The sequence below is a fragment of the Procambarus clarkii genome, chromosome 47 (genome assembly GCF_040958095.1).
Source record: "Procambarus clarkii isolate CNS0578487 chromosome 47, FALCON_Pclarkii_2.0, whole genome shotgun sequence".
In the NCBI taxonomy this organism is placed as follows: Eukaryota; Metazoa; Arthropoda; class Malacostraca; order Decapoda; family Cambaridae; genus Procambarus; species Procambarus clarkii.
The window spans coordinates 20189317-20206523 of record NC_091196.1 but is presented as its reverse complement, the minus strand read 5'-3'; the positions used below and the strand labels follow the sequence as shown (position 1 = coordinate 20206523).

Sequence of the window (17207 nt, the reverse complement as noted above, 5' to 3'; positions counted from 1 at the left end):
GGTTTCATGATTGGTCTGGCACTGCTGGTAGACTACGTACTCGGGCCAGACACTCACCACCACCAGGCACTCGAGACACACTCACCACCAACTTGGTGGATAAATACTCATATTGAGACATTACACTCAAGCCAGTTTCGTGTAGTTAGGATTTATCAGGAATGGAAGGAAGATGGGAAGGAGAAGCAGTAGAGGAGAGGGTGTAGGAAGAGGAGGAGGATATGAGAAGCCGGTGGAAGAGGGGAGATAACATTCAACTGGACGACAGAGGGAAAAAAGAGAGAGAGAGAGAGAGAGAGAGAGAGAGAGAGAGAGAGAGAGAGAGAGAGAGAGAGAGAGAGAGAGAGAGAGAGAGAGAGAGAGAGAGAGAGAGAGAGAGAGAGAGAGAGAGAGAGAGAGTGTGTGTGTGTGTGTGTGTGTGTGTGTGTGTGTGTGTGTGTGTGTGTGTGTGTGTGTGTGTGTGTGTGTGTGTGTGTGTTCCAGACACTGTCCTTGGAACTCTAGCTATGGAGATGGGAACAAGGGAGGGGCGGAATGCCGTAGAGTCATGGGGCACACCATGGGGGCCACACCCGTCCCACACCATGGGGGCCACACACCCATCCCACACCATGGGGGTCACACCCGTCCAACACTATGGGGGCCACACACCCGTCCCACACCATGGGGGCCACACCCGTCCAACACTATGGGGGCCACACACCCGTCCCACACCATGGGGGCCACACCCGTCCAACACTATGGGGGCCACACACCCGTCCCACACCATGGGGGCCACACACCCGTCCCACACCATGGGGGCCACACACCCGTCCCACACTATGGGGGCCACACCTTAGAAGAGCATTAATCCTCAATCTATTTTAATAATCCACTTCCATGTAATTAATTCCTTGAATTTACGTGTCATTTGATTTTTATCCCGTGGATGGTGCCAGAGAGATGCTATAATGCAGCTTCTTTGTCTGTTTCTCCGGCAGGTGACGTCTTCGAGGAGACGCGAAGGTCCTCGACGAAGGTCCTCCTGCCTGTGGCTCCTTCCAGGGTGTTCCGCCCCACTACTGCAGGCCAGGACCAGCTGTCGTGCCTTTACGGACCTTGACGCGTCTGACTGCTAGGTCGGCAGCAGGAAACTTGGACTTGACAATACCTACCTAAACGAACTTTTGGAGAGGAAACGCGCGGGAAAATCCGCAGAAAGCCATCACGACACGAGACGCGTGGATCTCTGATCTGGGAAACCGCATAAGTGAAACAAAAATGAACCGGTTTTGAGCGTGGATAGTGATGATTCCCCCAGGCGGCCGGCCGACATTCACATACCGTAGGTAGATAACCTCGTTACTCAGAGACCTACTTAAGTTGTGAAAGGAAATTCTGAGTGTGTGAGTGGGCCTAGGGAGGCTGAGAGAGAGAGGCACGAGGCTCGCCTGCACCACACCCAACCACACACTCTCATCTCACAAAAATATCACTTCCAAACCCCAGACAAAAAGAGGAATACTTCCAGCAGCTAAGGTCGTGTGTTGTTGTTGTCCGGCGAGGAAGCCTCAAGCCCCCGGTGAGGAAGCCTCAAGCCCCCGGCGAGGAAGCCTCAAGCCCCCGGTGAGGAAGCCTCAAGCCCCCGGCGAGGAAGCCTCAAGCCCCCGGTGAGGAAGCCTTAAGCCCCCGGTGAGGAAGCCTTAAGCCCCCGGTGAGGAAGCTTCAAGCCCCCGGTGAGGAAGCCTTAAGCCCCCGGTGAGGAAGCCTTAAGCCCCCGGTGAGGAAGCCTTAAGCCCCCGGTGAGGAAGCTTCAAGCCCCGGCTGGAAAGCGTGTAGCCTAGTGAGGCATCATGTCGAAGGTACAGCGGCAACTTTCCCCCAACGGAGAACCCTCCGAGGGCTTCTCCAAGAACTTCCAGAATCGACTCATCCTGCCCCTTGGGTGAGTATTGGAGGGAGAGAGAGAGAGAGAGAGAGAGAGAGAGAGAGAGAGAGAGAGAGAGAGAGAGAGAGAGAGAGAGAGAGAGAGAGAGAGAGAGAGAGTAAGAGAGAGATGGAAAGAGAGGGGAGAAAGTGAAGAAGGGTGGAAAGGGATATTGGGAGAGCTGAAAGGAGAAAGGGGAAGAGGAGGGGGAAAAAGGTAGAGAGAGAGGGAGATGGGAAGAGATGGAGCAGGAGAGGAGAGGAAGGAGGAGAGGGCTGGTGAGGGAAAGATGCGGGGAGAAGAGAGATAAGGAAAGAGACGCGAGAGAGGAAAGAGATGGGAAGAAAGAGGAAGAGAGAGACAAGAGGGGAAGAGAGACCCAGTCTAGACTCACAGTCTAATATATATATATATATATATATATATATATATATATATATATATATATATATATATATATATATATATATATATATATATATACCACAGAGGTGTGTGTGTGTAACAAAATCTAGATTTGCATATTACTGGGTAATTTGCATTTTAATAGCAATTCCCATTCAGGATCACACACTGGAAAATGTCCTCACTTTTACATTATGTACAAGGAACAATTAATTGTTTTAGCGTTTGTAAAAAAGTAAAAAAAAGAGAGACATTTTTACGCCTTGACGACTAGGCTTCTTGGTGGTATAAATACAGAAGCATTATAGTGAGTTGTTTGTTTAGTTAATGTTTATGATGGTTGGTCGAGAGGACTCCTAGAGTTATTCTCCAGCCTTGACCTCCAGACCTGGCACTCATAGTACACTATCAGCTTGACCTCCAGACCTGGCACTCATAGTACACTACCCGCTTGACCTCCAGACCTGGCACTCATAGTACACTACCCGCTTGACCTCCAGACCTGGCACTCATAGTACACTACCAGCTTGCCCTCCAGACCTGGCACTCACAGTACACTACCCGCTTGACCTCCAGACCTGGCACTCATAGTACACTACCAGCTTGTCCTCCAGACCTGGCACTCTTAGTACACTACCAGCTTGACCTCCAGACCTGGCACTCATAGTACACTATCAGCTTGACCTCCAGACCTGGCACTCATAGTACACTACCCGCTTGACCTCCAGACCTGGCACTCATAGTACACTACCAGCTTGACCTCCAGACCTGGCACTCATAGTACACTACCCGCTTGGCCTCCAGACCTGGCACTCATAGTACACTACCCGCTTGACCTCCAGACCTGGCACTCATAGTACACTACCAGCTTGACCTCCAGACCTGGCACTCATAGTACACTACCCGCTTGGCCTCCAGACCTGGCACTCATAGTACACTACCCGCTTGGCCTCCAGACCTGGCACCTTGTGACCTTTGACCTCTACAGAGATTCAATAATGCTATTTAAGAGACGCGAAAATACATTTCCTTGTGGAGAACTCTGACCCCTGGCCACACTACCTCCATCTCTCCGCTACCCTTCAACACCACCGCCACCTGGCCACACTACCTCCATCTCTCCGCTACCCTTCAACACCACCGCCACCTGGCCACACTACCTCCATCTCTCCGCTACCCCTCAACACCACCGCCACCTGGCCACACTACCTCCATCTCTCCGCTACCCTTCAACACCACCGCCACCTGGCCACACTACCTCCATCTCTCCGCTACCCTTCAACACCACCGCCACCTGGCCACACTACCTCCATCTCTCCGCTACCCCTCAACACCACCGCCACCTGGCCACACTACCTCCATCTCTCCGCTACCCTTCAACACCTCCGCTACCCCTCAACACCACCGCCACCTTCCCTCTTGTCCGCTAGCTGACAGCCCTCTATAACAGCCTCGTTTAACTGTGTGACCTTTACCAAGAGGTCAGAGGTCAGCCACCGAGTATTACAGCTCGCGGGGCACCGGGCCAGACGCACGAGCCTGAAATAACAATAAGGTGAGGAGGTGTTCGTCTTTGGTGGCAGAATGGTCCTAGACCGCGGAGAGGGAAGGGGAAAGGGAAGGGGAAGGGTGGAGAAAGGAAGGGGGAGAAGGGAAATGATGAGATGGGGAAAGAGGAAGGTAAGGGAAAAGAGCGGAAGGGAAGGTAACGGAAGGGAGAGTGTGTGTGTGGGGAGGGAGTGAGGGATGGCCCGAAACAGGCTACCCACTGAATAAATATTGAAGCCGCACAATAGACTGGAGCGTTCGTCCCTGAACTGCTGAGGGAGGCAGGCAGGTGTCCCTGAACTGCTGAGGGACGCAGACAGGTGTCCCTGAACTGCTGAGGGACGCAGACAGGTGTCCCTGAACTGCTGAGGGACGCAGACAGGTGTCCCTGACTGCTGAGGGACGCAGGTAGGTGCCCTTGAATGTGAGGTATCCATAGATTCGCCACATGCCTATAATCACACTCTCTACCTCGCCCTTGATGGTCAGCGCTTGGGGGTCAAAGTTACAAGCAGGTGTTATTGAGTGTCAATAACGTGAGATTAGCTAGTATGTTTGCACATGCTGCTGATGATGCTGGGGTGATGCGGGTTGAGAGAGAGAGAGAGAGACAGGTCTGGTGTCACATCAACTCCCAAGTCTCTCTAAGATTCCTGGAGAGTGTTTGTCACATATTTGGTACTGCATGTTTAATCTTCTGTCCCCAGTTAATATTATTGGCACTTGATTGCCTGAAACTCTGAGCAGTCTCCTGAAGAACCTTTCCTTCAGTCTACGGTATCGTGTAGTTTTTTGTAACGTTTCACTGTATTTACTCTCATATTTGCACAGTGAAGAGAGAGCTCTCTCGTGCTCCGGATCCATGTGAATGGTCGTCCCTCTGGACGACCATTCACATGGATCAGAGTAAGATAGATGGCGCCGGCGGCGGGCGGGTAAATACTGCATAGTTTCCAACATGTTACGCAGAGCTTACACAAGTATCTTGTCCGGTGGCCACACATATATATATATATCCCTTGTCTCGCTCTCCACCACCACCTCTCTCCTGACCCCCACTCTTCACTAAAAGCCACTTTTAGCCGAGTGACCTTTATCTAGAGGTTAGAGGTCAAAGGACAATCCCGCCAGGAGGAGGGTGTCGCCTGAAATAACTAAGGTGTTGAGATGTCCACCTTGAGGGAGAAGCTGTAGCCCCTTTAAGGGATAGGGACGGAGGGACGGGGAGGGGAGGGGAAGCTAATCAAAATGGACGCCCAGGTACCAGGGGCGGCTGAAGATGGCCTATCCCGGTTTCAATAAATTATTGTTACACACTCCAAATATAGAAATGTCTGGATCTACAAGTTCTAGAGATCTGGATCCAGCCCCATTGGGGCTGATAAGTGTCCAGGGGTCATATTCACGAAAGCACTTACGAACCTGTACAACTTTTCTCAATCTTTGGCGGCTTTGTTTCCAATTATTAAACAATTAATGAGCTCCGAAGCACCAGGAGGCTGTTTATAACAATAACAACAGTTCAATGGGAAGTTTTCGTGCTTGTAAACTGTTTAATAAATGTAACCAAAGCCGTCAAAGATTGAGGAAAGATGTACACGTTCGTAAGTGCTTCGGTAAGTGCTTTCGTGAATCTGGCCCCAGGGTGAGATGTTGTCTACCCTCACCGTCTCTGAATATCTAGGGTCATAGACAAGGGTTAGTAGCCTCTTAGAACTGTGTGTGTGTGTGTGTGTGTGTGTGTGTGTGTGTGTGTGTGTGTGTGTGTGTGTGTGTGTGTGTGTGTGCGTGTGTGTGTGTGTGTGTACAGTGATTAATACATTGTGTTGGTCCTCAGGTCGTTCCAGGACCGCCTGGTACTGCCGCAGAGGTGAGTACCTCCTTCCTCACCTTCCGGTACCTCCTTAATCTTCCAGGACCCCCTCTAACCATCCAGGACCCCCTCTAACCATCCAGGACCCCCTCTAACCATCCAGGACCCCCTCTAACCATCCAGGACCCCCTCTAACCATCCAAGACCCCCTCTAACCATCCAGGACCCCCTCTAATCATCCAAGACCCCCTCTAACCATCCAGGACTCCTCTAACTATCCAGGACCCCCTCTAACCATCCAGGACCCCCTCTAACCATCCAGGACCCCCTCTAACCATCCAGGACCCCCTCTAACCATCCAAGACCCCTCTAACCATCCAGGACTCCTCTAACTATCCAGGACTCCCTCTAACCATCCAGGACCCCCCCCACTAACCATCCAAGACCCCCTCTAACCATCCAGGACCCCCTCTAACCATCCAGGACCCCCTCTAACCATCCAGGATCCCCTCTAACCATCCAGGACCCCCCCTCTAACCATCCAAGACCCCCTCTAACCATCCAAGACCCCTTCTAACCATCCAGGACCCCCCTCTAACCATCCAAGACCCCCTCTAACCATCCAAGACCCCCCTCTAACCATCCAAGACCCCTTCTAACCATCCAGGACCCCCTCTAACCATCCAAGACCCCCTCTAACCATCCAAGACCCCTTCTAACCATCCAGGATCCCCTCTAACCATCCAGGACCCCCTCTAACCATCCAAGACCCCCTCTAACCATCCAAGACCCCTTCTAACCATCCAGGACCCCCCTCTAACCATCCAAGACCCCCTCTAACCATCCAAGACCCCCCTCTAACCATCCAAGACCCCTTCTAACCATCCAGGACCCCCTCTAACCATCCAGGACCCCCCCTCTAACCATCCAGAACTCCTGCGTCCTATCTTTAGTATTCCTCTACAAATCCCCCAGAACCTCTCCCTTTTTTTTAATTGTTTTGTTAATGTTAATTTTTGTTATTCTCTGTATTTGTTGAGTGAAATAAACCAACTGAAAGCAATTACACAATTTTAGGATTTTTAATAAAATAAAAATAGTATAAAAGGATTGATTTAATAATGAGCCAAGTCTTTTGTTTGTCTCTGAGGCGGGTGACGGGAGCTGGAGCTCTCTCTCTCGGAACTTTGAGACGCATATGATTTTCTACAATACATTTATTTAAGCGGACAAAACAATTGGAAAAACTGGATTTACCGACGACAGTATTTCCGGAGAGGCATTCAATATACCGGAAGTTAATCTACCGGAAGTTAATCTACCGGAGAGTTGGGATATAACTTGTTAAGTATTCTGTTAGTTTTCCCCCAATATAACTGAATCACTTTATGTTTGGGACTTTGTGGCAAACTTAATTCAAGTTTTGTTCCAAACATTTCGCGAGAAATTTTACAGTTAACATTTCGAGAAACTGTAAATGTTTAAATGTTGATTTTTGGCAGAATGTTCTTTGTATGATGCAAACACTTAATGTGTATATATATGTTGTTTTGTATAGTAGAGGGGGGGGGGGAGGTGGACCCACTATCAACACTCTGGAGTGTATAGTGTATCTTAAAATCAGTTCCGCTTGAGGAGGGAGTGTCCTAAATTCGGTTAAAGAAAGTTAACCGAGTATAACCATGTCCCTACCTGCTTAAGCCTCTCCCTCTCTCTCTCACTCTATTCTCTCTCTTCGTCTTCTATTCTCTTACTTCCTCCTATATTCTCTCTACCTCCTCTCACGCTATCTCTAACCTCCCTCATAATGTCTCTCTCCCTCCCTGGACTGAAGGAAATAAGCTAAAACATGCGTTTAATAAGTCTAAATTAAAATGATTAATATTGGCGCCAATTCGTTGTGTTGCTTCCGGGAAGTTATTAAATGATCCTCATTAGATCTGGTTATTAGTGGTACACCTGGGGTGTGTGTGGTACACCTGGGGTGTGTGTGGTACACCTGGGGTGTGTGTGGTACACCTGGGGTGTGTGTGGTACACCTGGGGTGTGTGTGGTACACCTGGGGTGTGTGTGGTACACCTGGGGTGTGTGTGTGGTACACCTGGGGTGTGTGTGTGGTACACCTGGGGTGTGTGTGGTACACCTGGGGTGTGTGTGTGGTACACCTGGGGTGTGTGTGTGGTACACCTGGGGTGTGTGTAGTACACCTGGGGTGTGTGTGGTACACCTGGGGTGTGTGTGGTACACCTGGGGTGTGTGTGGTACACCTGGGGTGTGTGTGGTACACCTGGGGTGTGTGTGGTACACCTGGGGTGTGTGGGGTATACCTGGGGTGTGTGTGGTACACCTGGGGTGTGTGTGGTACACCTGGGGTGTGTGGGGTATACCTGGGGTGTGTGTGGTATACCTGGGGTGTATGTGTGGTACACCTGGGGTGTGTGTGGTACACCTGGGGTGTGTGTGTGGTACACCTGGGGTGTGTGTGTGGTACACCTGGGGTGTGTGTAGTACACCTGGGGTGTGTGTGGTACACCTGGGGTGTGTGTGGTACACCTGGGGTGTGTGTGTGGTACACCTGGGGTGTGTGTGGTACACCTGGGGTGTGTGTGGTACACCTGGGGTGTGTGTGGTACACCTGGGGTGTGTGTGTGGTACACCTGGGGTGTGTGTGGTACACCTGGGGTGTGTGTGGTACACCTGGGGTGTGTGTGGTACACCTGGGGTGTGTGTGTGGTACACCTGGGGTGTGTGTGGTACACCTGGGGTGTGTGTGGTACACCTGGGGTGTTTCACACACCTGGCGGCCTCGAAACGTATTAACAAATGATTTTTAATAGCCTTTGTGGTCGACGTTGCTTGTGCGTGTGTGTGCGCGCGCGTCTCTCTCTCTCTCTCTCTCTCTCTCTGTCTCTGTCTCTCTCTCTCTCTCTCTCCTTCTGTTTCCCATTCATTAACACTTGGGATCAGACACAAAAACGTTCCCATGACGGCTAATCCCAGCCCGACGGACAATCCCTCTGCCAGAATTAATTACTGTACAGCTCCTGCCAATGGTGTGGCTTTTATGATCACTTCACCATCTGAGGTAATGAGGTTCTGCATATGCCAAAGGCCGCTTCGTTGAACTCGTTCGCCCAGAACTATCATGATTAAGCCGCTGCTTCACGGGGTCCACTCTAGGGAAATGATTAGGATACGTGTGTGTGTGTGTGTGTGTGTGTGTGTGTGTGTGTGTGTGTGTGTGTGTGTGTGTGTGTGTGTGTGTGTAATTGCCTAAGTGTAGTTACAGGATGAGAGGTACGCTCCTGGTGTCCCGTCTTCCCAGCACTCTTTGTCATATAACGCTTTGAAACTACTGACGGCCTTGTGTGTGTGTGTGTGTGTGTAAACGACCACTTATTAATATCTCTGTACACCCTGGTGAGTACACCCTGGTACTCTGTACACCCTGGTGAGTACTCCCTGGTACTCTGTACACCCTGGTGAGTACACCCTGGTACTCTGTACACCCTGGTGAGTACACCCTGGTACTCTGTACACCCTGGTGAGTACACCCTGGTACTCTGTACACCCTGGTGAGTACACCCTGGTACGCCCTGTACACATAATGTTTACTCCTAGCACCCGTCCGGACATTGTCCAGTCTAATGACTGATGTAGTTCTCAGGCGCCCGGGTGCTAACTTCAGCACTCTTGGCCTGTTACCTACTAACTACCCTAATGAAGCACTTCCTCGCTGTTAGGCTCGTTAACGAGGGACCACCCTAGTTTGAGATCCAGCGTGTGTGACCTGGTGTGTGTGTGTGTGTGTGCTCAGGACTCTGAAAGCACATAATGTCTATCATTAACGCAAGAGTTTGAAAATAACAGCTTACTGGATCCTCGTAAACTGGGCATCGTAAGTGTGTGAATTGCTGAGCCTTTCTTCTGGTCAGAGGATATGAGACAGACTAAGAATGTTCTACGCTCTAAAGATAAACCCTGCAGAGATCAGTCCCCTCCGGTTTAACAGTGGTTTGGGTGTCACACCTTGTGACCCCTTTGACCTCATGACCCTTGACCTTGTGAGGCTTGTCATGCCACAGACGAACAAGAGGTAATTCAGTTATCAGAGCTCTTAATAACGTCACTTGCTCAGAGTTCCACAATGGGGAAATATAATTGGCACTCACTGCGGCTTTTTAGTAGGGCGGGATATCTTATCCGGGCGGGCGGGATATCTTATCCGGGTGAGCTGGTTATCTGATCCGGGCGGGCGGGATATCTTATCCGGGTGAGCTGGTTATCTGATCCGGGCGGGCTGGATATCTTATCCGGGTGAGCTGGTTATCTGATCCGGGCGGGCGGGATATCTTATCCGGCTAGGCTGGTTATCTTATCCGGGCGGGTTGGCTATTAGCTTATCTGTAATATAAATTGGATGTAAACTATCTTTACAGTAAACAAAGAAGGATAACGAGGCTAGTCTCAGGGAATCAGGAGTCACACAGGAATCTCTCTTAGGAAGAGACACTCAGGAAACTCACATTACAGCAGAAGGTATGATTCCTGTCAACATATTTGATGACATAACAACATATTTGAACAGACTTAGTAATGTGGACATGAAACAGGGCTCTCAAGCTAGACCTCAGAACAACGGATTAAAATTACAGAACAGAACTCCAATTATGAAAATAAATAGGTAAAAATTGGTTGGGAAATAGGGCTGCTGATTCATGGAAGAAGCTATCAAGTAATAGGGTTCTTGTAGATTCCTTTATATGTTCTTAGGGCACGAAACAATGGATATAAATAGGATTATACACAAGGGTATCACAACAGCGTGGTATATCTGTGAGAATATCGTTGGAGCAGGACGGTGGGATTGAACCACCGTCCTGGGGGGGGGCCCTCTTAGACGAGCCTCTTAACGGTGCGTTTACAGGACCCCGAAATGCTAAAAGTTATTCAACCTTGAGCCCGCCTTAACTCACTAGCAGTTTGGATGCACCGAGCTGGTACATAATCCAATTTAGATCCGTTTAGATTTAGAAAAGACCTGGGTAAATACTGGTTTGGAAATAAGAGAGATTGATTTATGGAACAAATTACCGGAAAACAACAGATTGATAAGATTGTTTTAAGCGTAGATACACTTGTGCTCGATAAGCCAACACGAATAAACCAAGAGCCTGAGAGGCGATACGAGAGCACAGGAAGAAATTACCGACAGCCATTAGACAATTCCTAAAAGCAGGCATTCTCCCTATCAGAGGCAAGATCATCCTCTCTCGGACACGCTCTCCAGGACCTGCTAACGTGATGCTCTCCACTAAAAGACGTCCGGAATGTTGTTGTTGTTTATGATTCGCTACTTGGAAGAAAAAGTTCCAAGCAGCACGGGCTATGGTAAGCCCGTTGTGGACTTATCTGGCACAGGAGCTGGCCTGGACGACGTCCGGAAGAACTGCAATCATTTTGAGTAGCTGGGTAGGGGCGAGGTGTCCTGAAAGATCATGCAGCCGACTAGACATTTCAGTGAACTTCAGGTCATATAATAGGCATGTTACACTACCCCTTGTTAGACACACGAATGACATAGGGCGGACATAAGTAGGAGTTGCTTCGTATGGGCCAAGTAGACCTCTGCAGTCTCACGTATTCCTGCGATCATATTAGCCCTCTTGTGGATACCAATATGCACTTGTATAACTACAAGAGTCGCTTTGTTTTATTGTTAGTCTTCGTGGAAAAGGCTGAGTGCTTTATTGGATATTGCGTTCAAGAGAAGTCATATTCTCTTGGTTCCAAGTATTTAAAATTGTGTGTACATCTTTAGAAAGTGTGTACTCTCCTAGTTGTACTCATCTAGTTGGGCTTGCGGGGGTTGAGCTCTGGCTCTTTGGTCCCGCCTCTCAACCGTCAATCAATAGGTGTACAGGTTCCTGAGTGCAGTGTGTGTGTGTGTGTGTACATGCTTGGAAACAGGTCAGCTTGGGCTCGGTCAGACACAAAGTGAGGGTTCAAGCCACAATGAATAATGATATCCACCCTCAGAGTACTGGAAGTAGGGATATCACCCCTCAGAGTACTGGAAGTAGGGATATCCACCCTCAGAGTACTGGAAGTAGGGATATCCACCCTCAGAGTACTGGAAGTAGGGATATCCACCCCTCAGAGTACTGGAAGTAGGGATATCACCCCTCAGAGTACTGGAAGTAGGGATATCCACCCCTCAGAGTACTGGAAGTAGGGATATCCACCCTCAGAGTACTGGAAGTAGGGATATCCACCCTCAGAGTACTGGAAGTAGGGATATCCACCCCTCAGAGTACTGGAAGTAGGGATATCACCCCTCAGAGTACTGGAAGTAGGGATATCCACCCTCAGAGTACTGGAAGTAGGGATATCCACCCCTCAGAGTACTGGAAGTAGGGATATCCACCCTCAGAGTACTGGAAGTAGGGATATCCACCCCTCAGAGTACTGGAAGTAGGGATATCACCCCTCAGAGTACTGGAAGTAGGGATATCACCCCTCAGAACACAACGCCACTCCAGGAACCAGACCTTAATCTCGCAGAACAATCTCCTTGACACCACTCTTAACAACCGAGAAGTATTTCACAACCCAAAACAGCTTAAAAATTAAAGTATTGGATAATATATTGTTTAGAGTGAGCGAGCGAGGCGCTGCACTCTCCAAGACGGACGCGCTTCCTGGAAATGTTATGGGAATATTTTTCCCAGGTAAGGGATGGGGGCGAGAATTGGCTTATGAAGGAATAATGAAGATTACCGAAGCTTTATGTGAGAGAAGAGAGAGAGAGAGAGAGAGAGAGAGAGAGAGAGAGAGAGAGAGAGAGAGAGAGAGAGAGAGAGAGAGAGGGAGGGAGGGAGAGAGAGAGAGAGAGAGAGAGAGAGAGAGAGAGAGAGAGAGAGAGAGAGAGAGAGAGAGAGAGAGAGAGAGAGAGAGAAGAGAGAGAGAGAGAGAGAGAGAGAGAGAGAGAGAGAGAGAGAGAGAGAGAGAGAGAGAGAGAGAGAGAGAGAGAGAGAGAGAGAGGGAGGGAGAGAGAGAGAGAGAGAGAGAGAGAGAGAAATGGGGAGTTGTCAGAAGGCAGAAGATGAAGGGTGATTGGTAAAAGATAGTAACAAGAAAAAAAATCTAGTGAATAGGGAAATGGAAGCTTGAGAAGCAGGACGGAAAGGTACCAGACCTGTGGGACGGTTGTTAGAAGCGAGGGAGGAGGATGACACTGTGTCACCTTCTAGTACTCGTCCACGTGTTCCCAACAGGGAGTGAGTGACGTCCCAACAACGTGCCAAAACGTACGCATGACGCAGCTCTAAATCTACCATACTGACTTTTAGCATACTCTTAAGTGGCGAGTATACTCAACAAATCCACAAGAGATTGGTATACTCAACGTATTCATACAAGGCTAGTATACTCAGCAAACACGAGGCTACCTGTCTACCTGTCACCGTCTACCTGTCACCCTGGCACCGTCTACCTGTCTCCCTGGCACCGTCTACCTGTCACCCTGGCACCGTCTACCTGTCTCCCTGGCACCGTCTACCTGTCACCGTCTACCTGTCACCCTGGCACCGTCTACCTGTCTCCCTGGCACCGTCTACCTGTCACCCTGGCACCGTCTACCTGTCACCCTGGCACCGTCTACCTGTCACCCTGGCACTCCCTCGAGGCGGGATCAAAACAAGACCGTAATTGCGGTTTCAAATTTTTAGGTTTATTGAATTAGTAAATTGATTATGGGTTGTGGTGCTGCAGGTGTTGGGGTGTTGCAGGTGTTGTGGTGCTGCAGGTGTTGTGGTGCTGCTAGTGTTGTGGTGCTGCTGGTGTTGTGGTGCTGCAGGTGTTGTGGTGCTGCTGGTGTTGTGGTGCTGCAGGTGTTGTGGTGCTGCAGGTGTTGTGGTGCTGGTGGTGTTGTGGTGCTGCAGGTGTTGTGGTGCTGCTTGTGTTGTGGTGCTGCTGGTGTTGTGGTGCTGCTGGTGTTGTGGTGCTGCAGGTGTTGTGGTGCTGCTAGTGTTGTGGTGCTGCTGGTGTTGTGGTGCTGCAGGTGTTGTGGTGCTGCTGGTGTTGTGGTGCTGCTGGTGTTGTGGTGCTGCAGGTGTTGTGGTGCTGCAGGTGTTGTGGTGCTGGTGGTGTTGTGGTGCTGCAGGTGTTGTGGTGCTGCAGGTGTTGTGGTGCTGGTGGTGTTGTGGTGCTGCAGGTGTTGTGGTGCTGCTTGTGTTGTGGTGCTGCTGGTGTTGTGGTGCTGCTGGTGTTGTGGTGCTGCAGGTGTTGTGGTGCTGCTGGTGTTGTGGTGCTGCAGGTGTTGTTGTGCTGCAGGTGTTGTGGTGCTGCAGGTGTTGTGGTGCTGCAGGTGTTGTTGTGCTGCAGGTGTTGTGGTGCTGCAGGTGTTGTGGTGCTGCAGGTGTTGTGGTGCTGCTGGTGCTGTTGTGCTGCTGGTGGTGTTGTGCTGCAGGTGTTGTGGTGCTGGTGGTGTTGTGGTGCTGCTGGTGTTGTGGTGCTGCAGGTGTTGTGGTGCTGCAGGTGTTGTGGTGCTGCTGGTGTTGTGGTGCTGCTGGTGTTGTGGTGCTGCAGGTGTTGTGGTGCTGCTGGTGTTGTGGTGCTGCAGGTGTTGTGGTGTTGTGGTGCTGCAGGTGTTGTGGTGTTGGCGTGCTGCAGGTGTTGTGGTGCTGCAGGTGTTGTGGTGCTGGTGGTGTTGTGGTGCTGCAGGTGTTGTGGTGCTGGTGGTGTTGTGGTGTTGTGGTGCTGCAGGTGTTGTGGTGCTGGTGGTGTTGTGGTGCTGCAGGTGTTGTGGTGCTGGTGGTGTTGTGGTGCTGCAGGTGTTGTGGTGCTGGTGGTGTTGTGGTGCTGCAGGTGTTGTGGTGCTGGTGGTGTTGTGGTGCTGCAGGTGTTGTGGTGTTGTGTTGTTGTGGTGCTGCAGGTGTTGTGGTGCTGCTGGTGCTGTTGTGCTGCAGGTGTTGTGGTGCTGCAGGTGTTGTGGTGCTGCTGGTGGTGTTGTGCTGCTGGTGTTGTGGTGCTGCAGGTGTTGTGGTGCTGCTGGTGTTGTGGTGCTGCTGGTGTTGTGGTGCTGCAGGTGTTGTGGTGCTGCAGGTGTTGTGGTGCTGCAGGTGTTGTGGTGCTGCAGGTGTTGTGGTGCTGCAGGTGTTGTGGTGCTGCTGGTGTTGTGGTGCTGCTGGTGTTGTGGTGCTGCAGGTGTTGTGGTGTTGTGGTGCTGCTGGTGTTGTGGTGCTGCAGGTGTTGTGGTGCTGCAGGTGTTGTGGTGCTGCAGGTGTTGTGGTGCTGCAGGTGTTGTGGTGCTGCAGGTGTTGTGGTGCTGCAGGTGTTGTGGTGCTGCAGGTGTTGTGGTGCTGCAGGTGTTGTGCTGCTGGTGTTGTGGTGCTGCAGGTGTTGTGGTGCTGCTGGTGTTGTGGTGCTGCAGGTGTTGTGGTGCTGCAGGTGTTGTGGTGCTGCAGGTGTTGTGGTGCTGCAGGTGTTGTGGTGCTGCTGGTGTTGTGGTGCTGCTGGTGTTGTGGTGCTGCAGGTGTTGTGGTGTTGTGGTGCTGCTGGTGTTGTGGTGCTGCAGGTGTTGTGGTGTTGTGGTGCTGCAGGTGTTGTGGTGTTGGCGTGCTGCAGGTGTTGTGGTGCTGCAGGTGTTGTGGTGCTGGTGGTGTTGTGGTGCTGCAGGTGTTGTGGTGCTGGTGGTGTTGTGGTGTTGTGGTGCTGCAGGTGTTGTGGTGCTGGTGGTGTTGTGGTGCTGCAGGTGTTGTGGTGCTGGTGGTGTTGTGGTGCTGCAGGTGTTGTGGTGCTGGTGGTGTTGTGGTGCTGCAGGTGTTGTGGTGCTGGTGGTGTTGTGGTGCTGCAGGTGTTGTGGTGTTGTGTTGTTGTGGTGCTGCAGGTGTTGTGGTGCTGCTGGTGCTGTTGTGCTGCAGGTGTTGTGGTGCTGCAGGTGTTGTGGTGCTGCTGGTGGTGTTGTGCTGCAGGTGTTGTGGTGCTGCAGGTGTTGTGGTGCTGCTGGTGGTGTTGTGCTGCAGGTGTTGTGGTGCTGGTGGTGTTGTGGTGTTGTGTTGTTGTGGTGCTGCAGGTGTTGTGGTGCTGCAGGTGTTGTGGTGCTGCAGGTGTTGTGGTGCTGCAGGTGTTGTGGTGCTGCAGGTGTTGTGGTGCTGCTGGTGTTGTGGTGCTGCTGGTGTTGTGGTGCTGCAGGTGTTGTGGTGCTGCAGGTGTTGTGGTGCTGCTGGTGTTGTGGTGCTGCTGGTGTTGTGGTGCTGCAGGTGTTGTGGTGCTGCTGGTGTTGTGGTGCTGCAGGTGTTGTGGTGCTGCAGGTGTTGTGGTGCTGCAGGTGTTGTGGTGCTGCTGGTGTTGTGGTGCTGCAGGTGTTGTGGTGCTGCTGGTGTTGTGGTGCTGCTGGTGTTGTGGTGCTGCTGGTGTTGTGGTGCTGCAGGTGTTGTGGTGCTGCAGGTGTTGTGGTGCTGCAGGTGTTGTGGTGCTGCTGGTGTTGTGGTGCTGCTGGTGTTGTGGTGCTGCAGGTGTTGTGGTGCTGCTGGTGTTGTGGTGCTGCTGGTGTTGTGGTGCTGCAGGTGTTGTTGTGCTGCAGGTGTTGTGGTGCTGCAGGTGTTGTGGTGCTGCAGGTGTTGTGGTGCTGCTGGTGTTGTGGTGCTGCTGGTGTTGTGGTGCTGCTGGTGTTGTGGTGCTGCTGGTGTTGTGGTGCTGCTGGTGTTGTGGTGCTGCAGGTGTTGTGGTGCTGCTGGTGTTGTGGTGCTGCTGGTGTTGTGGTGCTGCTGGTGTTGTGGTGCTGCTGGTGTTGTGGTGCTGCAGGTGTTGTGGTGTTGTGGTGCTGCAGGTGTTGTGGTGCTGCAGGTGTTGTGGTGTTGTGGTGCTGCAGGTGTTGTGGTGTTGTGGTGCTGCAGGTGTTGTGGTGTTGTGGTGCTGCAGGTGTTGTGGTGTTGCAGGTGTTGTGGTGCTGCAGGTGTTGTGGTGCTGCAGGTGTTGTGGTGTTGTGGTGCTGCAGGTGTTGTGGTGCTGGTGGTGTTGCTCTCTCCATGGCTTCAGCATTTTTCCGCCTCGTAAACAATAGTTATGTTGAACCATTTTTTACAGTCAAGTAAATTACACAAGTTTAATTGAAATAAACTTATGTGTAGGTCTGGTTAACCTTAAATAAACTCCACGAGTTTACCTGAAGTATCTGCATAGGTTTACCTCTGATTAGTGTCGACCCTGGGAGTATCCATGACAGGTGTTGACCCTGAGAGTATCCATGACAGGTGTTGACCCTGGGAGTATCCATGACGGGTGTTGACCCTGGGAGTATCCATGACGGGTGTTGACCCTGGGAGTATCCATGACAGGTGTTGACCCTGGGAGTATCCATGACAGGTGTCGACCCTGGGAGTATCCATGACAGGTGTTGACCCTGGGAGTATCCATGACGGGTGTTGACCCTGGGAGTATCCATGACAGGTGTTGACCCTGGGAGTATCCATGACGGGTGTTGACCCTGGGAGTATCCATGACGGGTGTTGACCCTGGGAGTATCCATGACGG

General features: G+C 51.2%; 1 protein-coding gene across 2 annotated transcripts in view; it reads left to right on the top strand.

Annotated features, from left to right (window-relative positions):
- LOC123762961 (synaptotagmin-15) overlaps positions 1–17207 on the top strand; it is a 140213-nt gene that overhangs the window by 9017 nt on the left and 113989 nt on the right. The window contains exons 2-3 of one of the 2 annotated variants that reach the window (XM_069302057.1): positions 981–1924; positions 5697–5729. In XM_069302057.1, the coding sequence (XP_069158158.1) occupies positions 1833–1924; positions 5697–5729 (125 nt within the window). In that variant the 5' untranslated portion in view covers positions 981–1832. The remainder of the gene's footprint in view (positions 1–980; positions 1925–5696; positions 5730–17207) is intronic. The other variant, XM_069302058.1, reaches the window with a different exon arrangement.